Source organism: Harpegnathos saltator, unplaced genomic scaffold (assembly GCF_003227715.2).
Source record: "Harpegnathos saltator strain DR-91 unplaced genomic scaffold, Hsal_v8.6 scaffold364, whole genome shotgun sequence".
In the NCBI taxonomy this organism is placed as follows: domain Eukaryota; kingdom Metazoa; phylum Arthropoda; class Insecta; order Hymenoptera; family Formicidae; genus Harpegnathos; species Harpegnathos saltator.
Window position 1 is genome coordinate 534,964 of NW_020230166.1, and position 16,752 is coordinate 551,715.

At 57.4% G+C, this 16,752-nt stretch overlaps 1 protein-coding gene across 1 annotated transcript; it reads right to left on the reverse strand.

The window, feature by feature from the left end:
- Window positions 1-343: 343 nt before the first annotated feature.
- On the reverse strand, window positions 344-12,516 carry Axud1 (AXIN1 up-regulated 1). Its single transcript, XM_025300421.1, has 6 exons — window positions 12,140-12,516; window positions 8,691-10,833; window positions 7,193-7,443; window positions 5,947-6,363; window positions 4,612-5,143; window positions 344-4,458 (listed from the first exon to the last, which is right to left on the reverse strand). The coding sequence occupies exons 1-6, from the start codon at window positions 12,167-12,169 to the stop codon at window positions 3,893-3,895; spliced, it is 3,939 nt and encodes a 1,312-aa protein (XP_025156206.1). The 5' UTR covers window positions 12,170-12,516; the 3' UTR covers window positions 344-3,892.
- Window positions 12,517-16,752: the final 4,236 nt, after the last annotated feature.

Sequence of the window (16,752 nt, forward strand, 5' to 3'; positions counted from 1 at the left end):
GACGAGGGGGGGCATGTGTCCTTCTTTTTCTCAAGTCAAGGTTTCGCAGCAGTAGAAGACACGGCGACACGTCGTCGCGCTTTTGACGCCAAACGCGGCTGTGCGGTTTTTACCGTCGAATTCGAAACGGCTCGAGCTTGCGCGAGACTCGACTCGCCGAATATTCCGGGATCGAAATCTCTCCGACTTGTTGGGTCCCAAAGTCCCTGAGAGGTCCTTGGAAGATTCCCCGCCAGTCGACTGGACCGGATGGAAAGCGAGCAGCCGCGTTTGTGAGCTCGAAACGCGCGCCGACGGCGTAAACCAGAGAGAGAGACGACACATTCAGACGACAGACGAGACAGACTTTTTCACAACATTTAATAAAACGCTATCAACTATGTGTATGCCTCTTTTTTACTCAAATACTCTAAAAGTTACTTACATACGTGTGTAACTTATACGCTTATTTCTTCATGTCGCGCGCTCTCGCGCGCGCGGGCGCGCGGACGTGTCACATCCCTCGCATCGGACGCACCCCCGCGTTTTCCCCGAAGCGCCGCTCGGACTTTTCGCTCTTTCTCCCTTCTTGTCTCTCTCTCTCTCTCTCTCTCCCTCCCCCCCTTTCTCTCACCCATCAGCGACCTCTCCTCGTTTTTTGTCTCTGCTCGTCTTATTAGGCACCGATCATCGATGATGAACACAGCGAGGTACGAAAGCGCGATTAAGGGGTGAGAAGAAAACTCGAAAAGAAAAGTGGAGGAAAGGTGCCTCGCGGGAGTTGACACGTCCGGCTTCTCGAGTCTGTATGTATACGTGTGTGTGTGTGTGTGTGTGTGTGTGTGCGTGTGTGTGTGTGTGTGTGTGTGCGCGTGTGAATGTATCTGTGTGTGTTTTTAGCTCGTGTATATGGGGGGTATACGCGCGTGTTTTTTTTACGTGTGTATATAAATTTAATACTATCGTCGTTATCGTTTACGTTTCCTTATGTATATTACTTCAATTAATCGTGGACACAGCGATCAACGTCCCGGGATGCTAAAGAGAGGTCCGTTCTCTTGAATATCTCTACGGGGGGTGACTGGTTGGTTGGTTGGTTGGTTGGTTGGTTGGTTGGTTGAGGATGGGCGTGCAAAAGGTAGTCGGCGTGGTGGTGTGGTTGTGCCCCTCGCGAGCTCCCCTCGTTCTCCTTTGGAACCCTCTTGAATTTTTCGCGGCAAACTGCGACCGTCTCGTCGACTTCAGCGTGAATTTCCCTCTTCCTCTTTCTCCTCTTCCTCCCTCCTCCTCGGCTCGCTCTTCGTCCTCTTCGGCTTCGCTTCGAGGTTCGGTCGGAGTGCCGCCGTGTACGCCGCGCTTCCTCTCTCGAAGGAAACGTTGCTGCTCCCCTCCGCGGAGACGGGAGTTCGCGCGATTAAAATCGTCTATAATTCCGAATAGGCACCGTTAATATCAGTTACAAATACGCGTTTAACAATTGAATATCCTCGAACACCGTCGAACACGTCGGGCGCCGGTCAGCAAACACGCGAGTGCAAACACTGGGAAAGCGTGATCTCCCTCCCTCTCTCTCTCTCTCTCTCTCTGTGAATGATTCGACACATATCTTGTGTGCACTTCGAGAACAAAGTATACGCGGCGTCATTTGTCAAAATTTAGAAAGAGCGCAGTCCTCGTACGTGTGTATGTACAGCGATCCTTCGCGGGCGTGAAGGATCGGGGATCGCAAGGCATCGCTCGGGCTCGGACAACTAATCGGGGTGGAAAACGAGTGCTCCTCCGGCGCCCCGACGCGTTCGCGCAGCTCCTCCCTCGTCCGCCGCTGTGGATTCGCGTGTGAAATTCCCGCGAGAAGAAAATCGAAATTCGCGCCTCGCCGTCGATCATCTCGTGCGACAAAACACCGTTCGCAGCTCCTACACACAGTGTGACTGGCGTAAAAAAGTCCCGTAATTTGTTGTCCCTTAACCTACGAACCTGGCTGGCGGACACCGCACCCGTTTCTCTCCCTCCCGCCCGCTTGTTTTATTTTTTCTTTTGTTTCTCGTAAACGCAAGTATCACAATCGTTCACGTTTCACGCTCGTCTACGAATGTGTCATGTGTACGCGTGCGCTTTCTCCTCACGTTTTACCGTGTGCTCCCTTTTGTCTCTTTTTACTTTTACCCCTCTCCCTCGCCCCTCCACCCTCGTTTGCCTCTGCTTCCATCGGACGGCGAGCGGCGAAACGCCGCCTCGTTTCCCGTTTCGCCTCGCGTCTCTCGGAACGCCGCGAATCTCCGGATTCTCGGCCGCGAATCTCCACGCGCTCGAGAGTTCTCGGAACTTCGTTCTGGAACGCAATTTCCCCGTCGCGCGATCACGCACCCTTCGCCGAGCCGATACGCTCCGCTCTGCCCTGTTTCCGTCTGCTCTATGGCTGTTTTGCTCTGTTTTCGAAAAACCCAAACGTGAAATCAAGGAAACTCGAGCGCACAAAGTGGGATATTCGTATTCAGCAAGTTTTCGAGTAAGAAAATATCGAGTAAATCTCACGAAGCGACACAGAGATGGATCTCACGCCTTGATCTCCCGGCCGATGAGAACCATACATGTTCACATATTTAACAAAATATATGAGCGTACATATACAATAAATAATCTAAATTTCGGACGCGACGTTCCTAATAAATATAACGCAAATTATATTCCGATCGTCTCCCTCCGCGTCGAGCTTTCCAGAACGAAGAAGAACTCTCTCTCTCTCCCTCCCTTCCTCCCTCCCTCCTTCCCTCCCTTCTCTCTTCCGAAGCAGAGCGAGCAGGGTTCGTCCTTGATCGATCGATATTCTATCACCGAACGCGCGCGAGCCCCAAAATGTGGATACGGAGTTCGCCTAAAAAGACAGGCGCAACGAAAAAGACCGCCTCTCCGGTCGCTCGCGCATGCACACGCTCCTCTCGTACGCGCTTAAGGTATTAAAGAGTTAGGTATTATAAACTGCAATCTAAGCTGATCCCATGTTGTTTCTTGGTCACAACCTCGTTGAATCTCTCTCTCTCTCCCTCCCTCCCTCTCTCTCTTCCCTCTCTCCTGCTCTCCCTTGCTCACGGATCGCTCTCGTAGATTCCTGACGGAGATCGTGGCACGGGGAGAGAGCGCCGGGCTCTCCCGCCCCATGATCCCGGTCGTTTCGCTCGTCGCCGTCGCCATCGCCGTCGCCACCTGGCGCCGGCTGGACCGCCTCGCCTGGCCCGGCCCGGATTCGAATTCCCACGGCCGCCACCGCGGGCGAGAGAGCGCTCTCGAAGAAGGTCTTCTTTATCAAGTAGAGACCCTGTATGAACAATATTATTTACGGGACGCGTGGTTCGAAGACGTACAACAACGAGCACCGGTCGCTTCTCGAGCGCGGCGAGGGCGAGGAAGGTTCCTCCGGCCGGCGGTCATCAGAGCCAGCTAGGCGGTCCGGCTCGTCTGCTTTGTCCAGAACGACGTAGACGACGACGCGACACGAGTCCCCTCCATCCCGGGCGGACGCACACGTCATAGTCGTAAAATTCCCTAACGACTTCTCTCCACGAGACCCTGCTGGTTTCCCTAGGAGACCTCACCCTCCCTATCTCGAGGGACGATTGACCGATCGCGCGGGGGTGGATCGTAATAGCTCCACCAGGGTGTAGCCGAGCGCGCATCCTTGTGTCGTGCCACGAACTCTCTCTCATGCGTGGACATTTCCAATCGGGAAGCAGACTCAGCTTCCAGACGCCGTAGATGCTCTTCGGGTGCTTCGCCGGAGCGCTTGTTGCATCGACTGCGGTCGAGTCTTCACTCGAACCTTCCCGAAGGGTTCCGCACTTCCGAGTGACGAAAGGACGCGGCGCATTCACCCTGACACGCCCTACGCGTCGGCGTCGGGTGACTTCCGCTGGACCTAGGCGGACACGGTCTCCACCATGGACTTCTTGATAATCTCGCCAAAGTTCTCGTCGCAGTCCTCCGTGCTCTCAGACTGCTGTTCGCTCGCGATGGCCCCCTGATGCCCGGCCTCCATCTCGACCTTGTTGTTGGTGCCAGCGTGGTAAGTACCGTGCTGTTGCGGCTCCATCTCGCCGTAGTACGAGTACCTGCCGGACAAGAGCTCGGAGAAAGGCTCCAGCTTGCCCATCTGCTGCACCACCGCGTTCATCGGCTGCACGGAGTTGGTGAGGTTCGTGTACTGCGAGCCGGTGCTCTCGTCCTGCGCGAACGCCGTCTCGTAGGATGAGTGCTGCTGGCTCGGGTGTACCTGGCAGCCAGCCTGAAGCGCGCCGCCATCTTGGCCGCCATAGGGCCCGTAGTGCGAGAAACTTGGGCTCGTCGGCATCGATTGGAACTGCGGCTGGAATTGCACCCGCGACGTGGACGGTACACTCGCGTACGGCTGGTAGTCTTGGTACGACGACTGCTGGAAGTTCATGCCCCCGCCGCCACCACCTCCGCCACCGCTTCCTCCTCCTCCTCCTCCGCTGCTGCTGCCGCCGCCGCCGCCGCCGCCGCCGCTGCCTCCTCCTCCTCCCCCTCCTCCTCCTCCTCCTCCTCTTCCACCTCCACCTCCTCCTCCACCGCTACCACTACCAGCGTTACCGCCTCCGCCGCCGCTGCCGGCGCTACCTCCGGCGCTCTGGCTTGAGAAGCTTTGGAAGGTTTGACTGAACTCAGGGTGCAGCTTCCGCTGCGCCGATTGGCTCCCATCCACCGCGTCTTCACTCGGGTAACAGTCGTCCCTGATTGCGTACAGGTCCAGACTGTCCTCCCGTGTGCCGGGCGTCTCCGGTTGGCAACCGCTGCTCACCACGCCGGCGGCTCCTACGCCCTCATGGTTCTCGTAGTGCAGGGTGGTGAAGCCACCGCCGCCTCCGCCTCCTCCGGGCCCAGCTGGGACGCACGCGTCGCCGGCAGTGGCTTCCATCACGGAGCCTAGACTGACGTCCCGTAAGGGTCCGCCACCTCTGGCGCTGCTCTGTTGATTGTCCGCTACCTCGTGTTCGCCACCTTCCTCTTCGCGTTGCTTCTTCTCCAGCTCGAGCCGCATGAGCGTGTGGATGAAATGGGTTCGCACCCGCACCGGGTTGAACTCGATCCTGCCGGAGCTGTTGGCGCAACCGTCGCGGGTGCAGCCGCAGGGGAAGCCCACTCGGTCCACCTGCGAACACGGCGAGTCCGGTCGCGGTGAGAATCTCGAGAGTCTCGCGCGGCGGATGCTGCTTTAACGACGCGTTTCTGGACTAATGCGGAATCGACGAGGAGGCTCCACGAGGAAAATGTCGGAGTATATTTCACGCGATAACGCGTGAGAAACGGACGTGCGAACGTCATTGGTGGTCGATGGGAAATCGCAGGCAATCGGGGGACTGGAACGCGCCGACACGCAAACGCGAGAAGAATGCCCTTCTCAGTGAGAGACGTAATAATTTCCGGATAATCGCCGATTGAAGGTGAAAAATCGCGGTCTGGTTAGCCTCGGGAGTCTAACGAGCAGAGCTATCCAAGTCCCTGGCCGAAAGTCGACGGTTTCATAGGTTAGGTTATCTTAAAGAGCATCTAAAGACAAAGGACACGTCTCTACGCTTCTACGCGCTTTCTCGCATATCTAGGAACTGCAGTGAAGAAAAGTCGAGTTCTGCAGAATCGTAAAAGATAAGATTGGTGGACGTAATGCTCGATAATTCTGTATTATAATCCAAAATGCCAAGAGAGACTTCGGGAGGAGAAAGGTGTCTGTTATTCCCGACTGCTCCGCGACGTATCCAGAGTCCGTCACGTCCGATTTCGGTAACCTTAAGGCCTGCTTGCACTAACCATTACTTTGGCTTCAAGCGACACTCAAATACGCGTCCGTCTTTATTTACCTAAGGAGAAAGGTGAAAAAACGGTCGTGTCTAAGTTTGGCTTAGAAGCGAGATAATGTGCGACCGGGCCTGAGAAATTCAGCCGGCTGAGCCTCACCTGACACTTGACGTTGGCCCTGCTGCAAGGACAACTCTCAGGATCGCAGTATCCTTTGCAGCCGCAACCGCAGTGCTCCCTGCTGGCTCTGATATCCCGACACTCGTCCTTCTCCACTGCGTCTATCCTCCGTACCCCAGCGGCCCTGAGGAGGGCTCGCCGTTGCCACGTGGGCACCGGCTGCAAGAAGTAGTAGCTGTCGATGTCGAGCTCCTCGTTGTCGCTTGGCTCCTCGTCCGTGTCGTCGCTGGGGTCCTCGGAGCTCGACGCCGTCTCGGTGACGCAGTTTGCCGCGCGCTCCGAGCGCAGCTGCGCCAATCGCGCGCGGTGGATCCGCCTTTGCTCGGCCGCGTGCTCCGACAACGAGAACCTCTCGGCGTGCGTGTGCGTCGCGCTCATGCCGAGCGTGCTGCCACCCTGCGTGCAAGGACGACCGGTCGGAATTGAGTCTCGCGTGAATCCGCGACTGAGTCGCTGCAGAATGTCCTTCCGAGCGACAGGGCAGGGGAGGAGGGACGGGGTGAGTCGTCTGAAGCGAAAGAAGCGGGAAGATGCATTTTCCACCACAAGCGAGCAGCTTGAACCCGAAGAAAGGCCGTCGCCGAGATCGCCCGCCCCCGTTACCCCGCAAAGAGTCGCGACTCCCCGGGGCTGATCGCGCGGCAAGAGCGATCCACGCGACTGACTCGCTCCAGCACAGAGACTCGCGGGGGAGATGACGTGTACTCCAAGTGGTTCCAAGGATGCTGTTAATCGTTACGTTTACTCTGGGGACTCGTGTTGTGTGACCGCGGCATTATCGCGCCGGGGAGCGTTCCAGCGCGAATCAGCGTCGCGATTAATCAAAGTGTTCGCGCGATTCGAGTATCGCGCAGCCGACACGAGCACTCGCGGTGAGGGACGCGGTGAGGGAGCGACATCGCTGAGGGACGCGGCGGCGGGAGGACGGCAGGAAAGTTACACAACATATTTTTGCACTCGCTACGTACTGTGCTCTCTGTATTTTTATAAATATAAACGCGCTCGAGGCTGTTTTGCCGGAGCGCGCTGGATAAATGACAATTTCGCCAGCAATAACAATAATAATAACTAACAGCAACCACAATATTATATCATGATAACGACGAGGTAACACGGCAGCCTTTGCCGTTTGCAAAGCTCAAACGACAGAGGAAGAGGGAAAGCAGAGGGCCAGGGGAAGGAGGGGGGGGGGAGCCAAGAGCGGGGGCAGGAATAGAGGACTCACCTGAGACGGCACACACGTGAAGCCCTGCGCCCTGGGGAAGTAATAGACCGTGACCGCGTCGAACTGGATGTTGCGTTTCTTCTTCACAGGCTCGTCCGTGTTGCTCCTCTTCGGGCACGACTCGCCCTCCATGCAGTCGGTCAGCCTGCGCTTCAGGTTGCTCTTGGGCGGTGTGCGGAAGCTCGTGAGGGACGGCTGCGGCGTTCCGGCCGCTCCCGATGTCGGCACGAAGCTGTCCAGCTGGCTCACCGCTGGAAAACCGAGAGCTTCGTGTCACGAAACATCGCCGTGTCGCGCGGTATACACCGTGTGTCCCGCTCCTGCCGGCTAGACGATGGCCACGACAGGTGGGCGTTCGCGTGCGCTCGCGTTCGTGTGTGTGTGTGTGTGTGTGTGTGGCCGGCCTTCCCTCTCTCTCTCTCTCTCTCGCGCATATACGCAACCCTGGTTTCGTCTAATAAGACGAATTGTTCGGCGAATATAATTAGAGGTGGAGTGTGGTTAAGTAAGTACCACTGGTATGACTCGGGGATCGAATTGTGGGACACTCTATGTATGTGTGTGTGTGTGTGTGTGTCGTTATGGTTCTCGCGGACGTTCTCTCGCGAAAGCAACGGTGGTCTGAGCCACGCCGATAGCCGGTCGACTTCCGGAAAGTGAGAGGGCGTTCGGCCAGCTTTTTCATTTACGCGTCGTCACACTTGGACGCGAATGAGAGAGAGAGAGAGAGAGAGAGAGAGAGAGAGAGAGAGGAGGGAGAGCAGACGACTGCTTTTCGCGAATTTCGCGCTCGAAATTCTCGCCCTCGTCGACGGGACCGTCCCGAGCTGAAAGCCGAGAGGGCTCCTCGCGCGAATCGGATCTCCCTATGGGGGCGAGAGCAAAAACACGGGATGTTATTCGAGCCGGTCGATTCGAGACGCGACTGTCGCCCGCGTGAAATGTTAATTCGCGGCGCAGCCGGAGAGATGTCAAAGGTCGCGACGTAGAGATACATGGCGATCGGCGAGCCTCGCTTCGACAATCCGCCCGCCGAGCTTCAACGTCGGGCCACCCACGTCGCGTCGGCGTCCACCACTGTCGCTGTTTGCGGGACACCCGGTATATCGCGTGTTGACAATCGATGCCGAGACCTATCGAATTGTTCTCGTTTGCGCCAGCTCGTCGTCTAGCTAGGCTTCGATCAACGCGATTGCGACGTCGGCTGAGCGGCGACGAGGCAAATCCCAGTCGAGGGCTTCGAACGTTCGCGGATTTTCGTCAGGATAAGATCCTCGCGGGACCTTCCGCAAGCGGCCGCACTTGCACCTGACTTGCGGTTTCCACGAGGATGTCTTTCCGATCGCGGCCTTCTTCGCGAGGTCGCGCGCGAAACTCGCGTCGGACGGTGGGTCCAAGAACGATCTCACGTCACACGTGTGAGAATTCGAGCGGAGGGAAATCCCGCAAAAATCTACCTCGCGCTACTAGCGGGATAAGGATCGCGCCATACCGTTACCTTTCTCCTTGTCGGAGAGGATGTCGTCCGGTATCCTGTCAAGAAACGATGTTTCCGAGTCGCTCTCCGGAGCTGGTGCCGGCCCAGGGTCGCCCGGGATTTCGCTCCCCAAGCCGGAATCGCTGCCGTCCGACCTGACCTCGTCCCTAGCGCCGGTCGCCAAGGCCAAACTCTCGGCGGAGTCCTCGGTGTAGGGCTCCGGTCGCTCGGCCTCCAGTCGCGTGATGATCGGCGCCATTTCCACGCAGCAGAGCGGCGGCACTTCCTCGGCGCAGGGCAGCTGGTCGGACGGCACGTCGACGTCGCGCAGTCGGATGGTGGTCGTCATCGCCGACACCTCTGAGCTGTCGGAGCCGGTCTCCGTCTCCGTCTCGGTATCGACGCCCTCGACGACGTCCGCGGACGTCTCTTCCGTCGGCTCCTCTGGCGAACTCGGCACCATCTCCGACGAGTCCAGCTCGTTGGACACTCGGCTGTCCGAGGAGCTCGCCAGCACCACCTCTTCGTTCTCCGCGAGCTTACCTATCACCTCCACCGGTGTCGGTAGCTCCTCCTTCTCGCGCGGCTTCCTCGTGGAATCCGGCTCCTCCTGCTGAGGCTGTCTGCTGGCTTCGCCAATTCGCTCCAGTACTATCTTGCACGTCTTCATGAGTGGGTAACGCGGGCCTGGGCTGCTCTCCGTCAGCTTGCGCGTCCTCGACCTGATGGACAGACACGAGTCCGTCTGCCAAGGTTTCTTCGGACTCCTCTTGGAGTCTGCGCTCGACTTGGTCGATCTGCACTTTTGCGCGGTTTCTTCTTCCGCTTCTTCTTCTCCTTCTTTCACTTGTTCCTCTTTTCCTGCCACCTGCTCTTCCTCCTCCTCCTCCTCTTCCTCCTCCTCCTCCTCCTCCTCCTGCTCCTCCTCCTCGACAGAATTCGTTCTCCTCTTGAACCGACACGAACCCTCCTCGGCGATGTGACACCAAACGTTGTCTTTGATATTGTTTACGTCCGCTTGGTCAATATGGTTCAGCATCACGACCAAGCGTGGAAGGACAGGACTCGAAGACACTGGCTGTCTCGTCACCAGCTCGGCGCTATTCTGCGTCAAGATGGACGCGCTCGTAGCGCCGATGTCTTCGACATTCGTGTCCTGCGTCAACGACGACATGGTTGTTTCGGAACTGTCGCACTTGGACGAAACGGAGGTCGCCTCGATACCGAGTACCTGTTCCTTCCGGTCCATCTGCTCGTCGCAGTCCAGATTGTCCTGGACATCGCTGCTGGTGCATTCCGCTATCGAGGGGCTGACCCTGCCGGCCTCCTCGTCATGATCAGCATCTCGCTTCGACGGCCCAGCGACATCCTGAATCTCGGAATCGCCGGTCGTCGACGATTCGTCCACCGGAACGACGTTGCTCCTCGACGTCGCCTCGTCCCCGAAGAGACAGGATTCCGAGGTGAGCGACACCTCGCCGAGAGTTCTCTCCCGCAGGCTCACCAGCACCGGTGACAGCCTCCTCACGTCGTTCCGCAGCTGGATCGCCTCCTCCTCCGAGATCTCGACGCCGATCTTTTTGATCTCCACGCCGATCGGCAAGAAGTCGCTGTCGGCGTGTCTCTTCCTGGAGATGCTGGGTGATGCGAGGTCGCCGATCTTGGCCTGTCGATCGTCCATGCAGCGCTCGCTCGTGCTCGACGACACCTCGGCTCCAGGAGACGGAACCTGTGGCGATTCCGCGCCGTTTCTCGTCCCTTCGTCGTCCTTGTTCGCTTCCTTCCCCATCCGGAGACCCATGCCGACTCCCTGAAGTTGATTCCCTTGCGACGAGCAAGGGTAAGCACTCGATTGTCTCTCCGCGGCTTCTTCGTCAATTCGCTCGTCCAGTCTCTCGCACACCATCACCAAGTCGTCGCGCGAGTCTCGTCCGACGTGAGCAAGACGAGCGTCGGTGGCGTCCGCTGACGACGACGTCGTGGTCGTCGCCTCCGTCGTCGCCGTCGTCGTCGTAGCAGCAGCGGTTGTTGTTGTTGTTGTTGTTGCGGTCGCGTCGGCTGACAACGACGCGCTGTCCTCGTGCTCCACTGAGGTGGAATCCTCTTGGGCCTCAACGAGAGCGTCCCGGGCCGAAGGTGATTCCATCTCGGGCGTTTCTGCGATCTGCGGGCAATCAATTCAAACGGCCGGGGATTAAAAGTCGGCTATCCACGTCGTCGGTGATGACGAGAGAATATCCGATCGATCGCTTTCCAGAGAGAGAGAGAGAGAGAGAGGGAGAGAGAGAGAGAAGTCTCCTCGTCCTCGAGGACGACTATCGAGTCGTCGCTACGACGGCCTACTATAAACGCGTAAGGCAGAGTCGGCGAGGCGAGGGGCGAGATGAAAAGGTCGCCGCGCGGGATCGTCGTGAAAATGCCGAAGGTGATGAATCCTACAGAAGCGGCGATTAATAATTCCGAGTATAAAGTACAATAACTTATAATCCATACGTTATCATATATGAATATGGTAAGGCGCGCGCGCGCGCGCTATCATATTTCAATTATACACGCGCGTTGAATAACGTATGCGCGCATGAAGTGACAGTTGCAGTATAAAACTGGCGCAAATGTTGAAGCGCGGATCAACGCGCCAGGTAGTAGTATATACCCGAGATGAAAAGAAGAGAGGAGAGAGAGAGAGAGAGAGAGCGGAGGATCGCCACGTTGAATCATACAAAGTACGGCGGAATAAAGATTACCAGAACGCTCGCGTCGCGTCCTCCGCGGAAACGAGCCTCTCACCCTCCCCGCCCTCCCTCACGACTCTCTCCCTTCACGTTCTTTCTCCGTTCCGCCTCTTGCGCGGATAAATAGAATAAACGATTTCGCCGCTCGCGCGCCACCGCCACCGCCATCATCGGCGATCCTGGATTTTTCATGGCGTTCTCCCATTTCGTCGAAAATATCATAAGCAAGCCGGAGGCAGAATGGAGAAATCAATAATCCGCGCACTGATATCGCGCACCCAGAAGAGAACGAGCGAACGAACGAGAAAGAGAGAGAGAGAGAGAGAGAGAGAGAGAGAGGTGGAGCGAGGGAGGAAGAGAAAGAGAGCGCGAGCGAGACGGAGATATAACACCTCGGCGCGAGGAGGAAAATCAATTTCCCAAAACCTGGCGATCTCTCGCGCGCGTCCGCCGCCAAAACCCTCCTCAACGATACGTTTTCCCTTATCGCCCGTCGAGTACGCGATATCACAAGGGAGCCTACACACATAATCTTGGCCGGAGATTATTGATTCAAAGCCGACTGTGTGCGGAGGAGAACGCGGGGGAGGATGGTCGACGAAGGGGGGTACCGGCGTTTGCCTCAGGTTACACCGTGTTCGAGCGAATCCTGGAGGAGGATGGAGGGGGGCCAGTGTCCCCTCCCCCCAAAAGGGGGACTCGCTGACTTCGCGACGGAGGAGCGAGCAGGAATTTTACCTTGATGCCGCGCGATCCTTCCTCCGTCATCAATCCACCAGCGCCTCGACCTCGGCAGCGACGACGACGACGACGACGACGACGACGACGACGACGACGACGACGACGACCTCGCGATTCTCGAGGGCCCGACCTCGAGTGGTAGCAGTAGCCCCCCCACGTGGGTCCGGGGTCTTAAGTCGTCTCACAGCTCCGGCCGCCGTCATCTCGCTCGCGCGGGGGGCTCGTCGCGGGGCAACGCGCGCGGCAGAACGGTCTCATCGGAGGACCGAGCGCGTCCTCGAGCGAGGACGACGACGACGACGATGACAGCGACGACATTCAACGCGAACGAGTCGCGTCGGGAACGTCCAACCGATGACTGCGAGTGCAGCAGAGTCTACCGGCTCGCCGGCTCTCTCATGGAAGGCGCACAACCGGGTTGAATCGACAGGTTTTGACGCGAGCGTCGAGGTGAGAGAGAGAGAGAGAGGGAGAGAGAGAGAGAGACTCGGCGAGAGGGTTGCGACTTGACGGAGAAGATGATGAGAGAAAGTGAGCCCGGCAAAGTATAGAGAGACAACACGAGGCAACACGAAACAACGTACGAGGAAGACGAGGATCGGGTCGCCGACGGAGGTCAGAGGGGAAGGTCGGTGACGGTGACGAAGTCGAAGAGTGCGCGTCGTGGATCGTGAAGAGAGAGAGAGAGAGAGAGAGTGAGAAAGACTGGTGTGCGACGTGAGAAGAGGACCACTAAGAGCGTGGTTCGCGTTCAACAGCTCGGAGCAGAGTGAGCAGAATGAGCCGAGCGACTGGAGGCGGTGGAGGCGGTGGAGGCGGCGGTGGCGGCGGCGTCGGCGTCGATGAGGCCGGCGACGCCGACGCCAACGTCGACGTCGACGTCGCTCGGATCCGCTCGGCGTGACTCGACTCGGCTCGCCACCGCCGGAAAATACACGCGCGTGCGTTAGTGAATGCGTAATAGAGTGCTGCGGCGCAAACGCAACGCAGCGGTTCTCAAAGCCCAGCCGGCACATCGGATTAGTCAGCAGTGCCGTCAGAGAGCTCTTTTCCGTTCGGCTTTACGGTGTTTTCAATTTCGCCGTCGAGGATTGCCGGCCTCGCTGAAACCTGCACTCTCCCTCTCTCTTTCTCTCTCTCTCTCTCTCTCTCCCTCCCTCCCTCCCTCTCTCTCTCTCTCCGCTTCCTCGTCGCCGTATTCCGCGAGCGCGCATCGTGTCGCTAAATATGGCCGCGTCTCTGAGTTTCGCGAGCTGAAATAACATTGTAGGCAACATTGTAGCCCGAAGGGGATAAATAAAGCTGGAAATTTGAACGTTTGAGCGCGAGCGCGCGCTGTCAGTGCCGGGCGTCCCTTTGTATCGATAACGCGCGCTTTCAGCGCGCGATATCAAGCGACGAGAATCGGCGCAGGGGCCGAATTTCGTCGGAAAAGGCCACCGTGCGCTGGCGGAGGAACAAAGACTCTCGGACGTTCTCGCTGGAATCATAATCACTTTCGGCGCGAGCCGCATCTTTTCTCCCTTCTTTCGACAAGGAATAGGGTGCTGCAAACGGCCGAGCGGATCGATTTGCTGCTAAAGTTTCCAACGATTCGGAAATGCCCCGGTTGAAAATGCCGGTTAATTGTAGTTAAGCGGAGATCTTGATAATTCCGAATTTGAATCCTCACGACTTCGGCATCGGCCAGATTTCAGCAGAAAATTCTGTCACTCGACCAAACATCTTCCCCCGCTGAGGTGGTGAGCAACAACATACATGGAAATTATTCATCAGTAGCGTCGCAGTAGCGAGCGCGCTTACTTACTCCGCAGATGGTGCCTCGTGCCTACAATTTTCCCGCTGTGCGATTATGCCTGGCAATATTAGAGTCTACTTTTCCGGAGTACGAGCCCGACAATCAGAGGACAAGTGGTACAATCGCCGCGACTGGGCGGCCGAAGAGACGGCGACGAGCGGAAGTTGCAGCGCGCGTCGCGCGTTCTCTCTGCTGTTCCATTGAATATTAAATCGGCCGACACCTATCCCGATCGCGGTCCCGACCGCGCGTCGTGCGAATTGGTGGTTCCGCAACGACGATCCGTTCATTCGCCGTGGTCTAATTACGCCACTGACGCACGCGGCGCGCACGTCCACGAGGAACACAAAGTGCAGGAGAAGAAGGGGGAGGAGAAGGAAAGTTTACTCGCGAAGAAGCATCGTAACGTATTACCCGTGCACAATTTACGATCCGCTAATTGCGGAGAGAGACAGAGAGAGAGAGAGAGAGAGAGAGAGAGAGAGAGAGAGAGAGAGAGAGAGAGAGAGAGAGAGAGAGCGCCTGATATCGCCCGAGAACGAGCCAACGGTTGACCAGTCAGCGAGCGCAATTTACGACGGCACGAGTAATTCGGCCATGTTGGAAACGGGTAAAACGATTATTGGGGCTAGCTTGGGCACGAATCGGGCGCTGGGCGAATGAATAACCCGAAGATGAATGCGATACGCACACGCGTACGAATGATAAATCGCCGAGTGAGAGCGGCTTCGATCGAATCGCGCCGCGGCGGATTCCGCGAGATCGTCGCCTTCTCGCCGAACGCTCGCGAGAAGAATATTTCTCGCTCGCGGATATTTCTTCGCCAGCGTTCCCGCATTTCGCGGGCTTGCTTCATCCCCCTGGAAGACTCCGGCGGCCAGGGGCGTCGCGACCGCCAGGCGACGGGGACCCCGAGGCGAAGCGGGACGTGCGACGCGATAACGACAGCATCAGCGATCAGAAGCGCGAAAACAACTGACGTGTTGAGCTGTTGCTACTTTCGCTGCGGGAAACGCTCATCAGCCCGCCGAACACGAAGACCCGACAGCCCCGAGGAGGGCGCGAAGCGGGACGAGAAAATCGGCCGCCACGCTCGCTTCGGGGTGCGCGTGCGCGCGCGATCGCCGTTCTTTCGAACGGGAATACTAAGTGGGAAAGGGTATTTATAGACTCGTTTGTCGCGCGCAAGGAGAGACATTCCTCGCGCCGCGGCGGACAATTGTGACGGAAAATCGACCTGGAATCGACCCGGACGCGGCAGAGCTCGCGGCTCGCTTTCGGCCGGCGCGCGGCGGACGTCACTCCCGACGCGAGTCTGTCGTTACTTGGAGGATACTTCTGGATACCAAGTTCGGCGGGAGAGATAGCGCGGCCGGTGCCGGAATTGGCGTGGTTATTGTCGCACGAGTGGCGCGTTGCCTCTCTCTCTCTCTTCTTCGGTCTCACCGTTTCCCTCGCAGTCCGTCTTTCTCTCTTCCTCGCTCTAATCTATATTTTTTCCTTTCCGTCCATCGCACAATCGCACACACGCGCACGCACGACACATGTTCTCTCTCTCTCTCTCTCTTTCTCTCTCACACACACACACACACAGGTGCGCGCACGCATACACTCGCACACATTTCAGCAGTTCTCTCACCGACGGTTCAACGAACGAGAGAGCGCAGCGCTTGCGCGGCGAGCGCCGTAATTGTCGCTACGCAGCGAAACTAGAAGGCGAGCGGAGTCTTCTCTTGGAATTTTCGCCAGCCGATGATAGCTAGGTGCTCCGAGAGAGACGACCGTACGGTCGTCCCCGGTACACCCCGCCGCTGCGGCGACGGGGAGAAATCTCGACGACGAGCGTGTCTCGGAGGATTCTCTCTCTCTCTCTCTCTCTCTTTTTCTCTCCCACGACGAGAGCACAAAATTATTGATCGGCCTTCGCCCGGGTATTGATCCGCCATTAGCGCGAAGTTATTTCGCGGCGCGTTTAGTGCTAAATGCGACCCTACCCCCTCCCCTGTCCCTCGCCTATTTTCCGAGCTTCCTTGTTAGACGCGAAGCGATTCGGTTCGATCGACGATCGAAAAATCGTACGACGCGAGACCCACGAAGGAAGCTTCGAGTCGCGCCAAGCAACCTCGCGCGAGGGAACACAAACGCGCGGGTGTCCTGAAAATTTGAGCGCTCGCACGGGGCGAAGGCGGACGCGCCGACGGAGAGGATTCCCGCGCGTACGCGATTATTGATCGGCGTGAGCGCGAGTATTGATCCGCCGTTAGCGTCGGCAAAGTTATTTCGCGCGGCGCGCGTTTAACGCTAAATGCGCGACTCCCCGTTTCCGAGTTCTGTTATTAGACATGACAGATGCGCTCAATTTGAATACAAGGTGACAAGAATCAGACGGCAGCTGCGGAATCGGCGGAGCGGGCGGAAGGGTCTTCTCTTGTGCGTCCTGCCGGAATTTCAACAGCTGAAGGCAGAACCTTGAAACCCCCCAAGTTGCTTTCGCTATTCGTCTTTTGCGCGGGGGAATGGAAGGCACGACGACGGTCCTTTAAGTCGCGGTTAAATGGCGAACGGTGAAATGTTTTGCTTGTCTCGAGTAATTCGAGGGAGTTTATACACTCGTTGGTCTGTCGCCGGCTCATCAGGAGCCATCGCCGTTTGCTCAACATGCATGCTGAATTCCAGTGAGTTTACTACTTTATTCCAGGATGTGAAGTTAAACGAAAAATTCGGTGCGCTTATATAAAGTTTATAACATTCTTGGGAAGAGTAAATTCTTCTTCCGAGCACTTGAGATAATGAGCTCTCTTGAAATTAGTCA